The 18,710-nt window shown below is 44.0% G+C and overlaps 1 protein-coding gene across 3 annotated transcripts in view; it reads left to right on the top strand.

The window, feature by feature from the left end:
- Positions 1-18,710, top strand: part of Igsf3 (immunoglobulin superfamily member 3) — an 88,714-nt gene that overhangs the window by 37,777 nt on the left and 32,227 nt on the right. For all 3 annotated transcript variants that reach the window (XM_063256086.1, XM_063256099.1, XM_063256096.1), the window contains exons 3-5: positions 10,568-10,945; positions 12,964-13,374; positions 17,896-18,285. In XM_063256086.1, the coding sequence (XP_063112156.1) occupies positions 10,568-10,945; positions 12,964-13,374; positions 17,896-18,285 (1,179 nt within the window). The remainder of the gene's footprint in view (positions 1-10,567; positions 10,946-12,963; positions 13,375-17,895; positions 18,286-18,710) is intronic.

Here is an 18,710-nt window from a genome sequence, read left to right as displayed (position 1 = left end):
CTGTAGCCTGGAGCACAGAACTTTTGTAAACCACGCTTTCCTCTTGGTTTAAATGATGACACAGAGAGGAGCTGAGGAATTGTGTAGATTCAAGTGAGGAAAGGACAAGAGGTAGGAGGCACGTGAAAGGAGAAGGACTCGATAATTATAGCAAACCAAACAAAACCTGTATAGCCATGGACGTGGGTTAATCCTGCGATGGAACGCAGTCCCATTCAGCTATGTGTAACAAAAGAATTAGAATTTTATTTGATTAAAAACATTGAGGCAAAAAATCAAGGGGTATAAGGCAGGATAAGGTTTGATAATATTTTATTAAAAATACTGAACAATACAGTATATTTCAGTAGTTTTACATTATGTGTATAAAAATAACTTTTCAAATGTCTGAAGCTATGGAAGTAGCTCAGTGGTACAGCACTTGCCTAGCCTGTCTGAAGTCTGAAGTTTGATCCCAGCACCTTAAAGAAGGTCTGGAGAATTACATCCCTAGGTTATCATAGTGCCACCTCTGAGAAAATGAAGAGGAAACAAGATCAGTACTAGTGGTAATCAGGGGATATTTTAACTTTTAAAAGTATTTGAAGTGTGAATTCTAAGTCAATATTACCATGTTTGGAATATTTCTGAAGCCATAGTTTAGCAGCCCTTGGAGAAGAGCCTGTTAAGCAATGGCTCAGACGCAGGGAACTAGCCCTGGACTCAGCAGCTGAATGCCTTGATGTGGGAGAGTCTGGCGTTCAGGCGAGTCAGCAGTGTAGACGTCTGGGAGATCGAAGTCGGCTGGCGTGAAGTGAATCATTGGTAGTCACACCTTAGACAGGCATCAATAATTTAGCATTTATTAATCACCATCTTCAGACCAGATCTATTTTAGATACACAGGAGATTGATTTAAAAGAATAAAAGATGAATGAATGATATTTTTGCCCTTGGCCTGAAAACCAGGTCAGGCCCTCATCTTTTCTGCCTTGACTGTTACATCTGGACTCCCTGCCTCTAGACTTGGTGTCTGCTCTTCCTCTGGCTCCAACAGAGGGGTGGTGCAGAGCACAAAGCCAGTCTTTGTCTATATCTACTCTTTCTCAACTCTCCCTGTCCCAGAGGAGGCATTTGACTTTACTGAAGTGCCTCTCATCCTCTTTTCTGCCTGGCTTTGTTGTGCGCTCTGATCCTGTGACCACCTTGGGCAACTTTTTGCTCAACGTGGAACGTACGTGAAGTTTTCATGTGACACATCCTGTCCTTCCCCTTGTGTTCTTTGGAACTCAGTTCAGATTCACTGTTTCTGGGAAGCCTCTTTGGACCTTCTGTCCTTCTGAGAAGGCTTAACCTTGCAGTGGGCACCTCATTGCCTTTGTACTGTGTTGTACAGTGATCATTAGTTGTGGGGATGTATCAGCTTAGATCGAAATTATACCTTAATCATCTGTCTTTCACAGTTTCAATTCTTTTTGTGTGTGTGTGTGTCTTTTTGAGACAGGGTCTCATTGTGCAGTTCAGGCTAGCCTTGAGTTCATTTTGTAGCCAAACTGATCTCAAACTTAAAATGATCCTCCTGCCTCAACCTCCCAAGTGCTGGGATTATAGGCATGTGCCGCCATGCTCAGCTTCACAATTTCTTTCTTTTTTTTTTTGAAACAGCGTCTCATTAGGTAGTTCAGACTGGCCTAGCCTCCAACTTATAGTGATCTTCCTGTCTCAGCTACCCAGGTGCTGGGATTATAGGTGTGCACCGCCATGCCTGGCTTCTCCTTCACAGTTTCTACCCTGATATCCATCATATAATAGGTTGTGAAAAAATGTTGATTAGAAGTATAGTGTAAGATGTCCAGTAAATACATGAAAATTACTCAGCATCACTGGCCAGTAGAGAAATGCAAATGTAATCATATACTCCAAACATGTACTAATCAGAAAAACAAAAACGCAAAATACAGTGTAGTATATAAATCAGATACTTTGCTGTGTAATAAATCACTGCAAAGTTCAGGAGCTTGAATCACCAATTTTTTTGTATCCACAGAATCTCTAAGTGGGGTTTGGGGCCAGGCGTAAGGCCATGGCTGGGCCTTAGCTCAGAGTTTTCAGGGTTAGGAAGCGCCTTGCGATAGAGGCTACTTCGTGTCATGCTGGGCAGGCAATACTGGGTGCGCTCTGGTTCATGGCTACTTCTTTCATGGCATAGCAGCCATTGGTGGTTTAAGGCATTAGCTAGCAAAATGGACACTGCGTTTTCATGGCCTAGCTTTGGAGTTCATGTGGTGCCACGAGCTTGCTCAGATCCAAAGAAAAGGAATTAAGCTCTACCTTTTTGTTTTTTGCAAGCTGAGGATTAAACACTGAACCTTAGATGTGGTAGGCAAATACACTTATGTCGAGCCACACCACCAGCCCCAAACACTCTGCTGCTTTTTGTTGAATTAGTACATATTTATAGGACAGAATGTTTACATTCATCTTAAGGAGTAGGTGTGTGTACTTAATATATCTTAATTCTTTTTATTCCCTCCTCCATGTCTGAATCCTTTTCCTGTTTGCAAAGGCTGTATCTCTGTTTCCTACTATCTCTCTTTTACTTTGTTTTTAAAGACATTTAACTTGCAATTTCTTATATATGAGAAGTTATGCAGTATATAAGCTTGCGCATCTGATTTATTTCATTTAACATTATGATCTCAAGATGCATCCATCTTTTATCCTTTTTATGGCATAGCAGTTCTCCACTATGTATAAATATCACATTTTCTTTATTCACTCACCTGTTGTAGATTTGTAGACTGCTTCTAAGATGTAGATCTTATGAATTGTGCTGCTATAAACATGGATATGCATATGTCACTGTAATATTATGTCTTTAATTCTTTTGGGAAGTCCTAGAAGGGGAATAGCTAGATTAAGTGGAATTTCTATTTTTAGTTTTTCGAGGAATGTCCATACTGATCTCCATAGTGGTTGTACTAGTTAACATTCCCACCACGGATGTAGAAGGGTGCGTTTTCCCTGTAACTTCATCAGCATTTGTTATGATGGTTTGATGATAGCCATCTCTGGGGTGCAAGGATGGTTCAACATACACGAATCAATTAATGTAGTACATTACATAAACGGAACTAAGGACCAAAATCACATGATCATTTAGTAGATGCAAAAACTGTCTACCTCTTCATGAAGTATGGCATGGTCACGTTGCAAAAGAGACTGTGGGACAGGAGACATTATTACTGCTATGTTTGGAAACTACATCTTGGCATGGTATATGGGAGAAATTACCAGCTGCAGCTAATATCTTTTACGACTACTGCTGCTACTGAAGTTGGTGGCTTAATGTAAGGGATACTTACTATTTGCCAGGAATTAAAGTCATAATTGTAGTATTTAAATGTAGCAAAGATATTCAGTTCTTCAGGGAGATTATCCCAGTTTAACACATGGGAAAACTGAGCCTGAGAGATGTTAATCAACTGAAAGTCTCCCAGCTATCACCTGTGGGATGGGAGGTCGGCGAGGTAGAGGACGTTGGAATTAGCTTCATTCTTTCAGTTTGCTGCAGCATTTCGGCACTGCATTTGCCATGTGGGAGTTGATAACAGATTTGAGGGATTTGGGTTTTGAGATAGATCTGACTGTGCACTCCAGTGGTCTTGAATTCATGGGCTCCAGTGACCTTCTTGCCTCAGCCTCCAACAGGAATGTGCCACCACCCCAGCTCAAAGGACGTTTTGGACAAAGGGAAGAATCCAGATACAGATCTTGTGCCTATGATCTTGCAGAACTGGGCCTCAAGCTGTCACAGCCTTGCGGCTTCCCCTGTGCCTGCATGGTAGTGAGATTGATCTGGCCATGGCCTTCTTTGTTAATTGATTTTCATATTTAGCTCAGCTCCATTTATTCTTCAGCTATTCAATAAGGTTCTGCATTGGTGAAGTCACCGAGACCAGGCAGCTTGTAGGGTTGCTGCAAGGGTTAAAGTCAGTGCTTGCAGAGTCTTGAAACAGTCTCAGATCCTGGTTGAACCCTAGAGCTTTGTGTCTGCTTGTCCTTTGATCTGGTAAGGGCTAATAGACTCATGCTACTTCTTGTCTCCCCGACTGAAGGCTAACAAACGGGAATCTTTGGGTGTTGTGACTAATGCATGTGGTTGCTGGTTCCTTTCTGATAACTCTTTCTCTGGAGCCACTGTATGTTATGGTGCACTTAGTTGGCTTGGTCTCTGTGCATCCATCATGCTACAGCAGTTTTCTTTTTAACTCAGGGGCATTCCCTATCATGTCCTTCAGGACTAGGGGGGCAAGAAAATCCAACCCGTGCTTTATCGCTTATCACTGATACTTGTGGAGCACATTCTTTATGAGCTGTGGATGGTCTAAGAAGACCATTACTCATGTCTGCGTCACGGAGAAAGTTACTTAACCGTGTACACCAGTTCCTCCTCCTGTAAGTGTGGCTCTGATGAAATTGACCTCATTTGTATGCTGCAAGGATTCAGTGAGATGTAAGCCAAGCAGTAAGGATGGTGCGTGACACTGAAGTGCTAATCACTGTGATCGTTTGTCTTCATTTTAAAAGTACCATGTACTTCCTTATTTAAAGAGTGGGAAAATTGAGAAAAATGGAAAATAGAGAACAGTACATATTGTCACTCCTGTAATAAGTGAGGAAGAAAGGGAAATCCACTATATTCTCAACACTCAGTGATTCACCCAAAATCATTAACGTTTTGTGTGGTCATTTTCTGGGTACAGGATTTTTTTTGTGAACACAATTTTACTGCATATCCATTTTATTTGTTTAACTCAAAATTAAACATTACTGTTCTTTTTAATACTCTTGTACTTTACAAAGATTTTTTCCTGTTTTTTAAATTGATATCTCACTTTGATAGAAATCAGTTAAAATTCTAAAGTATTCATTTGTTGTTTTTCACCATGTTACTTGATCGCTGTGGTTCACTGTGAGATTGATGCGTGCGTGGTAGTTTTTATCCTTTCTGTATGACAGATGAAGAAAGATACTAATGTGACTGAGTCCTATGTAGTATATGGAACAGCAGGGTGTTGAAGGAGCTTTCTGAAAGAACATATGTAAAGCTATGATCTAGATCCTTCCGACACTTTGATATATTCAGTCATGTATCTTGAACCTATGAATTGGATCCTAAACCTAGAGGTAAAGGCCTGAACCAAAGCATACTCCAGTAACTAAATGAAAAGCTCAGCATCCTTTCCTGCTCACTATTTGCTGAGTCATAATATTCCTAGCCAGGCTCATCTGGGACTCCAGCACAAAACATTTGGGAGCATCCTTAGACACACAATATCTTGAAAAACTGGTTAAGTGGTATCATGTGTTTGTGTGGCCAGAAACTGTCAAACTCAATCTGAAAGGACATGAACTTATTTATTAATCTTGACTTTTTAATCTTCTTTTGTATTTGAATTCTTTAAGGATATTTTGAAATACACAGATCCTTTTCCAGGAGAATACACACATATATGTGACATTATTTTACATTCAATCTTGGAACCTGAGGGTATCTTTATTAATTTATGACAATGAACTTTTATTATTGCACATGGGCTCCGTGGCTTTGGAATTCAGTAACACTTCACCTGGATGCTTGTGGCATAGAAGCTCCCAGGAGATGGCAGCCCAGACATCCTCAGGGACTGCTGTCACTTGAAGACCTGACTGGAGCCCAGGGGGACTCAGTAGCATACAGGGTACTGGCAGCTTAGTATTAGCTGGAACAAGAGGCTGTTTGTGAAATTCCCTGTTAGACTGTTTTGGTGTCCCTGCTGCAGCATGTGGCATTTGGCAATCTTAGGAGTATGTGATCTGAAAGAGCAAGGAGAAACCCCAGTGTCTCCCCATGGCCCACCATTGAAGTCCCTCACCACTGTTGCTGCATTTCCTGTTGGCCACACAAGTCAGCTCTGATGAGTTGATACGGCAATGTATATGGTTGGGGCTAGTGCAGAGGCCTCTGTATGTTCACTAACACAATAAGACTACCCACCCGTGGTCAAGGGTTTCTACCTGGAGTTTCATTCCATGGGTTGATTGGTTAAATCATTGGCCTTTGATGGTTAAACTCAGTTTCCAGACCCCTGCCCTGTCCCTGGAGGTCTGGGGTAGGGCTGAACTTTTTAGCTAAGTCTAGCCAGGTCTTTCCATGAAACCATGTAAGGGCTCACTTTGAATTATGGTATTAATGTAAGTCTCTGGTATGGCCCAAAGAGGTTCATTATATATATGAAAAGGCTCCAGTCATTCAGGAAATTCCAAGAGATGTGAGAGCTCAGAGCCAGGAAATAGGGGCAAAATATGTATAGTTATTATAGTATAGTAGTGAATGCAGAAGAAATTTTATACAGCTATCACTGATTATTTTTATTTTTGGTTAAATTTTTTTCTAGTTGTAAAACTAGGCCATATTCTTTTGCAGAGGATTGGGAAAGGAAGAAAATATAAAGAAGAAAAATAGAAGTTATTTGGTACCCTATCACCTAGTATTTTATTTTTATTCCTTTTTACATAACTATATATAATACTTTGATTTTTCTTTTTACATTACAGAAGTAGTAGTTGCTTATTGCATAGTAATACAGAGAGGGCAGAATGTCTAAAGTTAGTTATTTTTTGAAAACGTGGCCCTGCCCAGGAAGAGCCTTCCTTGGTCACACACTAGGAAGAAGATGGAAGGGGCACAGAGCCAGGGGATGCCTTGGGCAGGGCCGGGACCTGGTCACTCTAAGGGCGACAAGTCAGTACAGCGGGGCCGAACCAGCAGAGGGACGCGGCCAGGGCAGAGTGTGGAGAGGAAATGAAGCTCTCAGGACAGAAGAGTTAATTTTTACTGTTATGTTAAGATCTACTTTCTAAGGATAGCACTATTTTCAGAGATCAAAGGCTGTAGAATGGGAGGCAAATAAGGAAATACTTAATAAACAGGTACAGGTGAGTATGTGGTTAAAGCACAATTCTGTATTTGTGTACTTGTCAGGGCTGCTTCTGGCTGAACAAGTTGTCTTGACCCAGCTGCCCTGGCTCCTTCAGGCCACTTAACACTGTTTACTTCTCCCAGGGGTGGGATACATGTGATCTGCCCACAAGTGCTTTTATAAGGTCTGCAAATAGAATGCACTCAAGTTAGACACATTATTGTATAATAATGGGTTCTAACTGCTGGGTCTCAGGTACTTTCTTTGGATCAAGAAAGGCAAGAGGAGAGTAAAATTTCTCGAGCCTAATCTTTGCAGAATCTCTAGAGTGGAGGAGCCTAAAGCCATTCAGAGCCTCAAGTTAGGGAATGTTCTTGCGTTTGATCACCTGGCTGGCACCATCTAGGAAGAGATATCTTAAGGCAGCAGTTCTTGACCCGGGCACACCTGGTTAGAGTCACCTGAGGAGCTTATAAAAATACTAATGCCCAGGCCATTCCTCTCATGGAGGAGGCGGGCACAGCAGTCCAGGCACTGTTATTTTTAAAGCTCTCCTAGTGCCTCTGTGATTCCAATATGGGTGCTAAGTTGGTGAGTAAATTTTTTTTTTTTTTTTTTTTTTTTTGTCTTTTTCTTTTTTCTTAGTACCGGGGATCGAACTCACGACCACACATTTGCAAGGCAGGCACTTATGCCACTAAGATAAATCCCCAGCCCCAAGGGGAGTAATTCTTAAAAGAAGACCAACCTGCCTCCAGCCTTCTTCATGCGGGCAAGGAAGTATTCTGCATTTCAGAAGTACTGCAAACATTTGATTCCACTGTCACAATATGTGTGTGTTTATATGTTTTTAAATTGTCTTACAAAGAGTACATATAACTGTTACACACCAAACTTTAACATACGGAAGACTACTAATGAGTTGTCTTCTCTCTCTGACTTTAAATATAGTAGTGAATGTCATCAAGCAGAATGTATCAGATTCAGATATGATTCTGTTTTGTTTCTTCATCCCCTCCTCCTGCTTTTCTTTTTTCTTTCATTTTTCCTGCTTCTGCTAAAGCAAAGATGAGCCTCTGTGTTCTATTTAGGGAGCAAAGGTTGTGTATGAATAGCAGTTTGTATGCCACAGGCCTTTTCTTGCACAGCCTGTAGTGTGAAGGTCTGTTATCCTGCAGATTACATCAGTTTACTTTAGGGTACAACCATCCCTGGGCAGGGTTGAGAGCTGCCTCCCACTAGTCCGTAAGCATCCTGTCTGAGTGTCAGCTACAGCCACCACGCAGATAAGTTTACGCTGGACAGCTGCCCTGCCCATGGGAGTGAAAGGGAAGATTCGAAGGCAGTGGACTGCAGCTACAGGTGGAGATGGCCAGACATAGATGGTTCCTTGTCAAGAGGTCATTGAAATATCTTTGAGCAGTCATTGGCTAAAACCTGCTGTCTGTGGCTCCAGAGCCACAAAATGTTCCAGCCAGTTGGGGTCTTAGCTACCAGCTTCCTGTTGAGGATAAATTGTGTCTATGCCCTGTGCTTGAGGCTTTAGAGATATCCTTACTCAATCTAGATATGTTCTTACTTAATCTTTGCCATAACTGTATAGGCACGCATTATTATTCCTATCTTGCACATGAGGAAACTAAGACTCAGAAATGGTAAGTAACTTAATGTATCCAAGGTCACAGCTAATGAGTGACAGAGCTGATACTGGAATACAAACTCGTCCTCTCCAAAGCCACAGAAACTATTTTATAGATGAGATCAAGTTCTGGAGAGGAAAAGCAACTCTTCTAAGTTGACACTGCCGGTTCTGATTCATGGCTGCTACTACGATGAGCACTCACATGGTATTCCAGCTCCGCGGCTGTGCCCAGGTGCCAAGGGAAGTGCAAAGCGGGGAGCATCACTAGCCTTTTGTGTGGCTCAGGCAAGGCAGTGTTGTGCTAGTGTAGTTATCCATTTTCTATTTTTTTTTTATTTTGAAGGGAATAAAATAAAACAATAAAATGGAACAAAACAAAACAGTGAGAACAACATTAGATTTCAAAAACAAGAAAATCCCCCATACTTGCTGATTGCATGTTGTTATCCTCTAAACATACATTCAGACTTCTGGCTTTAGGCCTGCAAAGTCAATGAACAATACAAGCATTAAGTTTTTTTTGTATCTCAGTTACTATATCTCAGCCTCTGTTCCTCCAAATCAGCCAGTTGCCTGGGGTGGGGGGCTCCTTGTCTCCCAGCCCATGCACCAGCTGGCTCACAGGAGGGACGAGTTGACTTCTTGGTCCTCCTCCCAGCCCACATGGCTGCCACTCTCCATTTTCTATTTCTATAACAATGTACCTGAGCCTGGGTACTTTAGTTTTAAAAGGTTGTTTAGCTCATAGTTTGAGAGAACAGAAGTCTGAGACTGTTGACCCATGTGTTTTGCTTCTGCTGAGGGGCCCCCGGCACATCATAGCAACGTGGATGGTATCATGGCAGGAATGTGTGCAGGTCACGTGGTAGGACAGGAAGCCCGCTGCAGAGGGCCTGGTCTTTCTGTTTTTGTAACAACTACTTTTGTGTAAGTTAAAGAGGACCTGAGACCAGTATTATTTATTATCCCTTTTGTGGGCAGCATCCCAGTGTCCAGTGACCTCAGTATGGTACACAAGGCCCCATCTCTTGAAGATCCCACCACCTCTCACTTCATCACATGAGGGCCAGCTTCTAGCACATGAGCCTCTGACTATACTCAGATAGGGGCAGGTGGGGTAGAATGAGAACCTGGACTCAGCATATTGTGTCTTTGCCCCAGCAAGGGATACCATGTGAAAAAGCACGGGGGGAAGGCAGGCAGGAGTGACCTTCATGACCACATCTCAGCCGGAAAGGTTGGGATGATGGAGTCATAGTGAATGAGAACTGAGGACGTAGGGTGTGAGCCTGTTACAGGTTTGCTCTGCATTGTCCATTTCCCCCTTTGGCAGTTGGTGGGAGTCTGGGCAGCAGGATCTGCTTCGGCCCTTCACATTCCTGTGTCCGTGTGCTCGGCTTAATTTGGTAGCAAGCAGCTTGCAGGAGCTCCACTCTGCCTCCATTTATGGAAGGAAGAGGAACAAGGATGCCCCTTGGATGGGGTTGGGGAGTGGCTACACTGGAAAATGAAGAGGGCAGCCCCCATATAAGGGCTTTAAGACTCTCCCCAGCGGGGCTCCTTATCAAGGAGGCAATGTTTAATTCAGCTACATTGCGAGATGGTTGCTTTTGTTTTCATCTGAATCTGTGCCAAGGATTCAACTTGTTCTGTTTATTTTATTAAAAACTTTATAAACAGCATTAATAAATAGATGGAAAGCTGCTGCATAAATGACAGAGGGACTAAATGAAACTCACAAGGGTCAGCTGTTGAATAAATAACAAATCCATGTCCTTGTACCATCAAATTCCTATATATGCAAATTAGAGACAGTGGTTTACCAGAGTGTTTTAATTAATATTTATAAATCACAGAGCACCTCTGAGAGGGCCAGTAAGCTCTTTATATTATTATCATGTCACACATAACAAATCCTCAGGAGATTGCTGCCTGTTTTGCATTTAGGTCTGAGCAAGCATGTTGTATGTCTCCCCTGTAGGTATGGTAGCAGCACAACGCCAGGTCACCGTCCAGGAAGGACCCTTGTATCGCACAGAGGGCTCCCACATCACCATCTGGTGCAATGTGAGTGGCTACCAGGGACCATCAGAGCAGCAATTCCAGTGGTCCATTTATCTGCCCTCTGCCCCTGAGCGCGAGGTGCAGATTGTCAGCACCATGGACTCTTCCTTCCCGTATGCAATCTACACCCAGCGTGTCCGCAGTGGGAAGATCTACGTGGAGAGGATCCAAGGCAATTCAGCTTTATTGCACATCACAGATCTCCAAGCCCGGGACGCAGGGGAGTATGAATGCCACACGCCCAACACTGACGAGCGGTACTTTGGGAGTTACAGTGCAAAGATGAACCTAGCGGGTAAGGAAATGCTGTTTCCATGTGGCTAGTGCCAGCCAAAGTCTCTTCTTTCATAGCGTACCTCTGTTTTGTACCATGCGTTTGACTTAAAAATAAGACAGCAAGACTCCTCAGATATTTTAAAGGTCAACAGGTAGCACAAGTAAACAAAATTTCTGTTCTCACCTGTTAGTAATAAAAGCTTGAAGCTGAAACTGTAAAAAAGATCTAATGAACATGTTAAAAGATTCAGAGGTTATTAATGGTGGCGCTGGTGAATGGGAATATGAAAATATAGGGGAAAGACATTTGTGATAATCTGAAAAAATAACGTGGAAGATAAAACTATAAAGTCAGCTGAAAGAGAGGCAAAACCATATACAGGCCAAGAAAAACTGCCATGCTCATCCCCAAAGGCTGAAATGAATGAAGGGTAGATAAATTAATTGGAAAATAGTTGCACAAACATGTTAATGTGCATTGGGAGAAGTGTAGGGGAGTGACTTCCCAGTAACCAGTGATGTCCAGGCTTATAGACCCTTCTTCATAGTGTGGAGGGAGGCAAGGAATGAGACAGGTTTGAGGGTGAATGAACTGACAATGCTCAGCTAATAGCAAATGGTGCTTTTTGGAAATTGAACGGACTAGAGATGTACAATTCGTGACAGAATCTGTCCAGGTGGTTACATCCTTTAATCTTCCTCCCTGCAGACATGAGTTCAGTTAATGAAAACTCAGGAAAAGGAACAAAGGTAATTACTTTCTCCTTTGTCAGGTCTGGTCTTTAGGTAGATAGGGGATATCAGACAAAATTTTCCGAGCATCTACTGCTCCTCATGGGCCCTGTTTAAAATACTCAGCATGCCACGTCACTATTTGGGGTGAAATTCCATGGAGTCCTTACCTCTCAGAAGGATAGCTTTCGGACTGGCTGGCACTGCTGAGTCAGGAAGAACATGTGTCCAGGCCCTTGCTCAGGCCCCTGGCCCCATGGAAGAAACTGTGAACTCACCACCTCCCCTGATGCTCCTAAATGATGGAGGAAGCTCCAGGAAGCAGAGCTGGGAGCTGTCCTTTGGGCAGCCCTGGCCACAGTGCTTGCCGATGTGAAAAGATTAACGGTGTCGAGGCTTTATTCTTTTTCTGCCTGAGTCTTAATTTCTATTTTTATTACCATAATTAAACAGGGCATGTTTCTTTTTTCTTTCTCTAATAAGCCTATATACTACCAACAAGGACATTAAGACTTAGTCCTGGGTAAGTACAGGGAGAAAACACAGGAGCTGTGGCCAGGATACCCGCATCAGACAGAAGGGTGGTGGGCTGTAGTCTCTGGAAAGATGTAAGAATCAGGGGAAAGCTCCAACCAGGGGACAACAGGGCATTGTCTTTGCTTGCCTGAGTCCATCTCATACCATGGCTTCTTGCAGTGTGGGCCACTTCGATGAGTTATACAAAATATAACTTAGGAAAATAGGGGATGGTGATTTGCTCTGCCAAAAATGTGCTAAGGTAAACAAAACAAAACAATCCTTTCAAGGACCATGCATTGCTGAAGTGCATTAGAGGATATGGAGGAGGGTGGGCCGGAGAGAAGGGGGTCATGAGCATGTTGCATTGAAATGAGAAGCTGGAAGCTAAGGAGCCCTTTCTCTTTGAAGATCAGCCAGAGGGAAAGTGCAAGTATTTCAGAGCAATACTAAAGTCAACAACAAATCTTAATAAGCCTAAAAGAAAATTATTCTGACACAGTATTTTTCAGGAAGCCTGTTTATCAGTTAAACTTTCAATATGTTTGAGCATTATTAAAATATCAAAAAGGTAATTTTAAGTGCCAAAAAGATACATTAAAACTGCGTTATACATTAAAACAAAATCTTGCCGTTGTGTGCCTTTCGGGGCTATCTGTCACCCTGAACTGCCTGTCAGAGGTGGTCTCTGTTGGGGTCACCTGCATGGAGTGGGAGTCTTGCCCCTTGTGGATCTCTCAGATGCTTTGTCTTTCTGACCACATGCTCTCGGGACATTTTGTGTTTCAGTGATCCCAGACTCCCTGCAGACCACTGCAGTGCCCCAGACTCTGCACAAAGTGGAGCAGGACCCGCTGGAGCTCAGCTGCGAGGTGGTCACAGAAACGTTCCAGCACAGTCACCTGTCTGTGGCCTGGCTCCGGCAGAAAGGTGGCGAGAAGCCTGTGGAAGTCATTTCCCTGAGCCGGGACTTCGTGCTGCAGTCCAGCAGCGAATATGCCCTGAGACAGAGCCTGGGAGAAGTGCGGCTGGACAAGCTGGGGAGGACCACCTTCCGTCTCACCATCTTTCACCTACAGCCTTCTGACCAGGGCGAGTTCTATTGTGAGGCCGCGGAGTGGATCCAGGATCCTGATGGGTCGTGGTATGCCATGACCCGGAAGCGCTCTGAGGGTGCTGTGGTCAACATACAGCCCACTGGTCAGTCTCCTCGAACTTGTTTCTCTTGTACTTTTGCAGATGGGCGGACTGTCAGACACTTGGAGGGTGTGCAGACACTGCCTTTGGTGACCTATAGTAGTACTGGTTTCCAGATGAATTTGGAGATGGTCCTGACTTTAGCCAGAAGACACTGTGGGATGTACTGAATGCAGTCTCCTAAGACTTAGTCTTCCAGGAAATCACAGATAGGTGCTGCTCACACTGAATCCTGCCTATTGTCTTGTTTTCCTTATCTGAAGAGCGTTTCACATCTTTTAAAGCAAGAAACATTGAAAAGTTGAAAGATTTCACAGGAGCTGCTCATATCTCGTGTCTCTGGGTTTCCGTTCCTATTAGACATAGGCACTGCCCAGTTTGGTACCCTTGCCACCTTCAGGTACCAACCTATTTTCATTTGTAAAAGGCAGTTGAGATTATGAACCTGCCATTATAGCTATAAAATTATGAACCCTGGAAATGTGGGTTACATTATTTTTATTAATATTTCCATAGAGGTATAATCTCCAAAATGCTTTATCACATTTTGTCACTGTTGCTTAGGATGGCCTGGAGATATGTAGGTAGTGGCATTCCTGTTTCATAGGTGCTGATGCTGAATGCAGAGGATTTCAGGGCCCCAGGCAGAGTCACTCTGTTGATGAACCTGTCCAGAGAGTACCAGGTCCTACCATAGATGTCTTCTCCAGAGAATACCTGATGGGAATCCCTGAGGAGGCTGAGTGATGTGTTTAGAGCTGGCACCTTAGAGAGCTGCAGTCCTCCCTGGCTTCCTTTGATGTCTCCCATGACTCCAGACTCCATTCCATGCTCACTCCTGAGCTTTCGGAGCTCGGAGTCAGAGCTGACAGATGTTGCTCTTGCCTTTGCTGGATTGGGAGGTAGGTTCTCCCTTGTACCATCAGTCTCTAGCTCTGGAAGGTAGTCATTGTGCTCCTAGTAAGGTATACCAGGTGGACTGTGAGTCTTTCCTTTGTTGGTGCTTCTTTTTGGTGAGGGCGATGGCAGTCTTGGTAAGAGAATAGAGAATTGTGGGTTACCGTGGAGTCCTCGCGATAGAAAATGTCAGTTCATCTCCTTGTCCCCTTTGCTAGTCAGTTTTGAGGGTCTTTGCATGGTGTCTCTGATATTCAAGCCTAGTGCTTCACACGCTCTTAATAGAGTACTTCCAGGGCCTCATCCCAGAAGTTCTGAGTCCAGGCAGCTGGATGTTCAGTGCACTTACCAGGTGATTGCTTCTGTTGCCTACATTTTATCTGGAATAGCTCTAGAGGGAATAAGGCAGAGGAGATTCTGAGGGAAGCTAATGGATGTCATGCTTTCACCAGAGGATTGGATTCCTGGATAGGAACACTTCATCAGCTCTATAGGACCGAGAACTTTTAGCAACTTCTGGATCTTCTGGTATTAAGAAGCCTACTGAAGAAGCTTTATTTCCTATTTATCATTTTCCTTGCTGGATGGTTTAAAGATCAGCTTCAAAAGTCTGAACCAAATTTTAAGTCTTAATGTTTTTTAAATTAGGTTGCATCAGTTAATCTTCTTTATTTTAATCTTACCCATTCGGAATTAGGGCTTTTTGAATTTACCCTCCAAATGTATCCAAGCTAAGCCAGCAAGGGGGAAGATTTAATGAAAGGAAAAGGGTAGTGACTTGACTCTGCACTGGTCTCAAGCTCAGTGGTCTCATATCCAACTTTACCCTTCTTTTACTTCACTTCAGTAAACTGTCATCAGTCTCAATAGCACTAAAAGTGTGGTGTGAGGCACTAGGGGAGGCAGAGATGAGTAACCTAGCTCCCTGCACTTGAGGTGCTTGTAGACCCGAGGATCAGTGGCCAAGTAGGAAGTACAAAGTGCTGTAATGACATCTGACCACAGTGCTTTGGGAACACAGTAAATATGAAGGTTCTTGCTCTTTTAAGTTTTTCTTGGGTGGAATAGTTGTTAGGCAAATCCAGTAACTCTTGGAAGTGTAATGACTTGAGTGGTCTCAACATTGTTTGATTGTTTGGCAAGCAGAGAAAAGTCAAACATGACTAGATGCTGAGTTCTGGGTTTGAACTGCGGGAGAAGAAAGGAAAGGAAGGAAAGGTAGCCAAAGCCTGAACACTAAGAGATAGAGCTTGGAGTCACTCTGTGGACCAGGAGTTTTCCAGCTATTCTTCAAACCTTAGCAGCCCTTGGAAGTGCCTGAGCTCTTGTACCTAGTGTTGGCTGAGAGCCTGGAGCTGGGGCTGGGCCTGGGGCACTGGGGTTCCTTGAACTGTGGGAAGGAGGGAGGAGGGAAGCACATGTGGAGTCCTGCCTGAAAGTCTCTGCCTCCCTATTAGTGGAAGTTCTTGTTTTCTTGTTTTGTAAATTTCAGTCAATGGATGCTTGAACCTTGGTCTATAGAACCACAAAAAAAAAAAAAAAAAAAAAAAAAACCAGAGTGTGAAATACCAAACCACAAACAGAGTATGAAAACACAAGACTATCTGGCTCTTGGGTGGAGACCAAACGTCTGAGTGAGGAAGGCCCAGGGAAAGCCTTCTAGGCTCAGGAGAACAGCAGCACTAACCCCAAATGGGCAGGACCTAGTGAGACAGAAGCACAAAAGGCCAAGCAAGTAGGAGGAGAAGCTGGAGGGAGGGTGTCATGGAATCCAAGGGAGAATCAGGGTGCAGAGGCCCTTGGGCAGAACTGTTGCTTATGACAGTGGGTATGGGCTAGAATGAAACATTGGTGCTGTTTGCTAGGTCAGTGACTTATTCTGGGAGAAGGACCAGAGGCCAGGTTTCAGTGAGCTAAGGAGTGAGGCATAAATCCCTTTCCAGTTGGTTGGCTAGGGGTAGCCAAGAGCAAAGTGCTCTGCAGGAGTTGGGGTAACGTGTATCTTTAGCATGGAGATGTGAAGGCTTCCTGAGCCATGGGTGGACTCCTGTGGGATGTTTTTGGTTGCCAAAAAGAGGGAAGCCACAGTTGTGCCAGCTTAACCAGGGCAAATGGAAAAGTAAGCTCTGTGTCATGTTGGCATGTCCACACTGGCATTTATGTAGGAGTGCCTGTTAGCTTGATGTTGGGTTATGAATCACTATACTTTAGTTGACCCAAGGGCTAATAACAGAGAACAGATAACATGGGTGCATCCATCTAGGAGGTCGTGGCAGAGGAAAATTGCTTCTTCCAGCCGCATCTCTCAGGTCTGGCCTCTTGGAAAAGGGAAGCAGTGGTGACTCACACATGGTAGCAAGCGTGGTACTAGAGGGAAGGGGAGAAGGCTTATTAGGGGTGGTGATGGAGAGCAAGCAGGTGTGACGTTGAGCTGCTGCTGGAAAGGGGAGGGTAAGACAGCTGACTCCTGCCTTCTTCAGGGAAACAGGATTTTTATCTGTGTGCAGAGTGTATGTGACCTGGAATCATTAAGTCAAGGGTCCTGAAGCTCTGGAAAATCCTACAAATGCCAAATGGGGAGGGAAGCTGTGATTGAGGCTAAAGAATCTATAGGAAACCGGCATGCTGCTATGATTTGGTTTCTTCTCAATGTCTTCTCTGGAGGAACAGAGCTAGAACTGCAAGGAGGGATTGGGGCAGAGGTCACAGCTGCCACCTATAGCTAGTGCTCTGTGGTTCTGTTTCTTTGGACAAAGGTTTCCTTTAACCCTCAATTTCCTTTTCTTTCCTCTCACCTCTGCTAATGGGGTACCTCTGAGATTGCATAACTGTCTCATTCATTGATAGTCATCATGTACCATTGCCTGGAACACTGTTGGTGACCATGTTTCATCATGGTTATGAGTCTTTCTTGAGTCTCTCTCCTCTGTTTGGTTCTTTAAAGAATGTTTAGGTTCTTCGATCAATTAAGAGGTTGCCCAGTTAAGTGGGTGTGGGTACCTTCCCACACCATGCACCCTGTAGCAGGTGGTAGACCAGTGAAATGATGTTGCTTTTTATTTTCTTAGGTAATATTATCAGGATTTTCTTATTCATGTCTTACTTCCAGTATTCACATGGGGGTAGAGAGAGAATTTCAGTATTTTCATTTTTGAGTATTAATTACTAAGATTGGGGTCAGCAGCTAGGTCGCTGTCACTATATTTCATAAAGCTCTGTGGGCGTAAGTTCTATAGTACCTGCTGAAAACATTTGTAATTGTGTTGCTTCCGTGGAGTACATGGTGTATGTATGAAGGTAACCTTTGCAGTCTGCCACTGAAACGATAATAGGAACTCCTCCTGGGTTTTAGGGGACTAATCAAGAACAGCAGAAGCCTTGAACAGAGCCCCATTGGTCTTAGTGAGAGTAGCATGATCCTAGGCCAACTGAGTCTAGCTAGGATACAGTGATGTTCAGTGATTTCTCTGGGCTTCAGATAACCTGGGTCGGAGTTGGGGTTTCTCTCAGGATAAGTGCTGTGTGCTCCCTGTAGGACAGGCAAGAACAGTGGGAGTTTGCTGATGCAGTTTGGTTAGTTGCGGCCCACTTATGCCCAGAAGGGATCCATGTTGTTTGTTTTCTCAGACAAAGAATTCACCGTTCGGCTGGAAACAGACAAGCGGCTGCACACGGTGGGTGAGCCAGTGGAGTTCAGATGCATCTTGGAGGCTCAAAACATTCCTGACCGTTACTTTGCTGTCTCCTGGGCCTTCAACAGCTCCCTCATTGCCAGCATGGGGCCTAATGCTGTGCCAATTCTCAACAATGAATTCGCCCACCGGGAAGCCAGGGGACAGCTTAAAGTGTCCAAAGAGAGCGACAGTGTCTTTGTGCTGAAAATCTACCACCTTCGCCAGGAAGATAGTGGGAAATACAACTGTCGAGTGACTGAGCGAGAGAAAACTGTCACTGGGGAGTTCATCGACAAGGAAAGCAAGCGTCCTAAGAACATCCCCATCATTGTCCTCCCCCTCAGTAAGTAAAGAGACATGTTACCTGCTTGTGCTTCCTTGGTCCTTGAGTCAGTGGCTAGTGTCACTAGGAGAAGTAGGGGGAATGAGGCAAGCCATGAAACTCAGGGTAAAAACAGAGAGAGAGGACCACTGAGCCTCACGGCCTCCTCTAGGCCTCCTGCCCACACTCAGCTGGCCATCAGGCACCCAGAACATTGCAGGTGTCTCTGGCTGGGGCTAGGTACTTGCAGACTTGAGCTTGAGCAGCTGAGTGTAAACACTAGAGTGCCAGCTCAGTTTGGAAAACGACCAAGCTCAGAGTACTGATCGTTCTTACGTGGCAATAAGTTCTAGAAGTGGGCAGAGGCTTGTCTTGAAAGCTCACTTAAGGAGAGCTGGTCTTCTTTGTGAGGATTTTAAATCATAAAGTACATTATGAAGCGGGAT

The sequence above is a fragment of the Cavia porcellus genome, unplaced genomic scaffold (assembly GCF_034190915.1).
Source record: "Cavia porcellus strain 051 isolate PalLab524CR breed Dunkin Hartley unplaced genomic scaffold, mCavPor4.1 scaffold_1, whole genome shotgun sequence".
Classification (NCBI taxonomy): domain Eukaryota; kingdom Metazoa; phylum Chordata; class Mammalia; order Rodentia; family Caviidae; genus Cavia; species Cavia porcellus.
The sequence above is the reverse complement of the archived record's forward strand: the minus strand, read 5'-3'. Positions and strand labels throughout refer to the sequence as shown.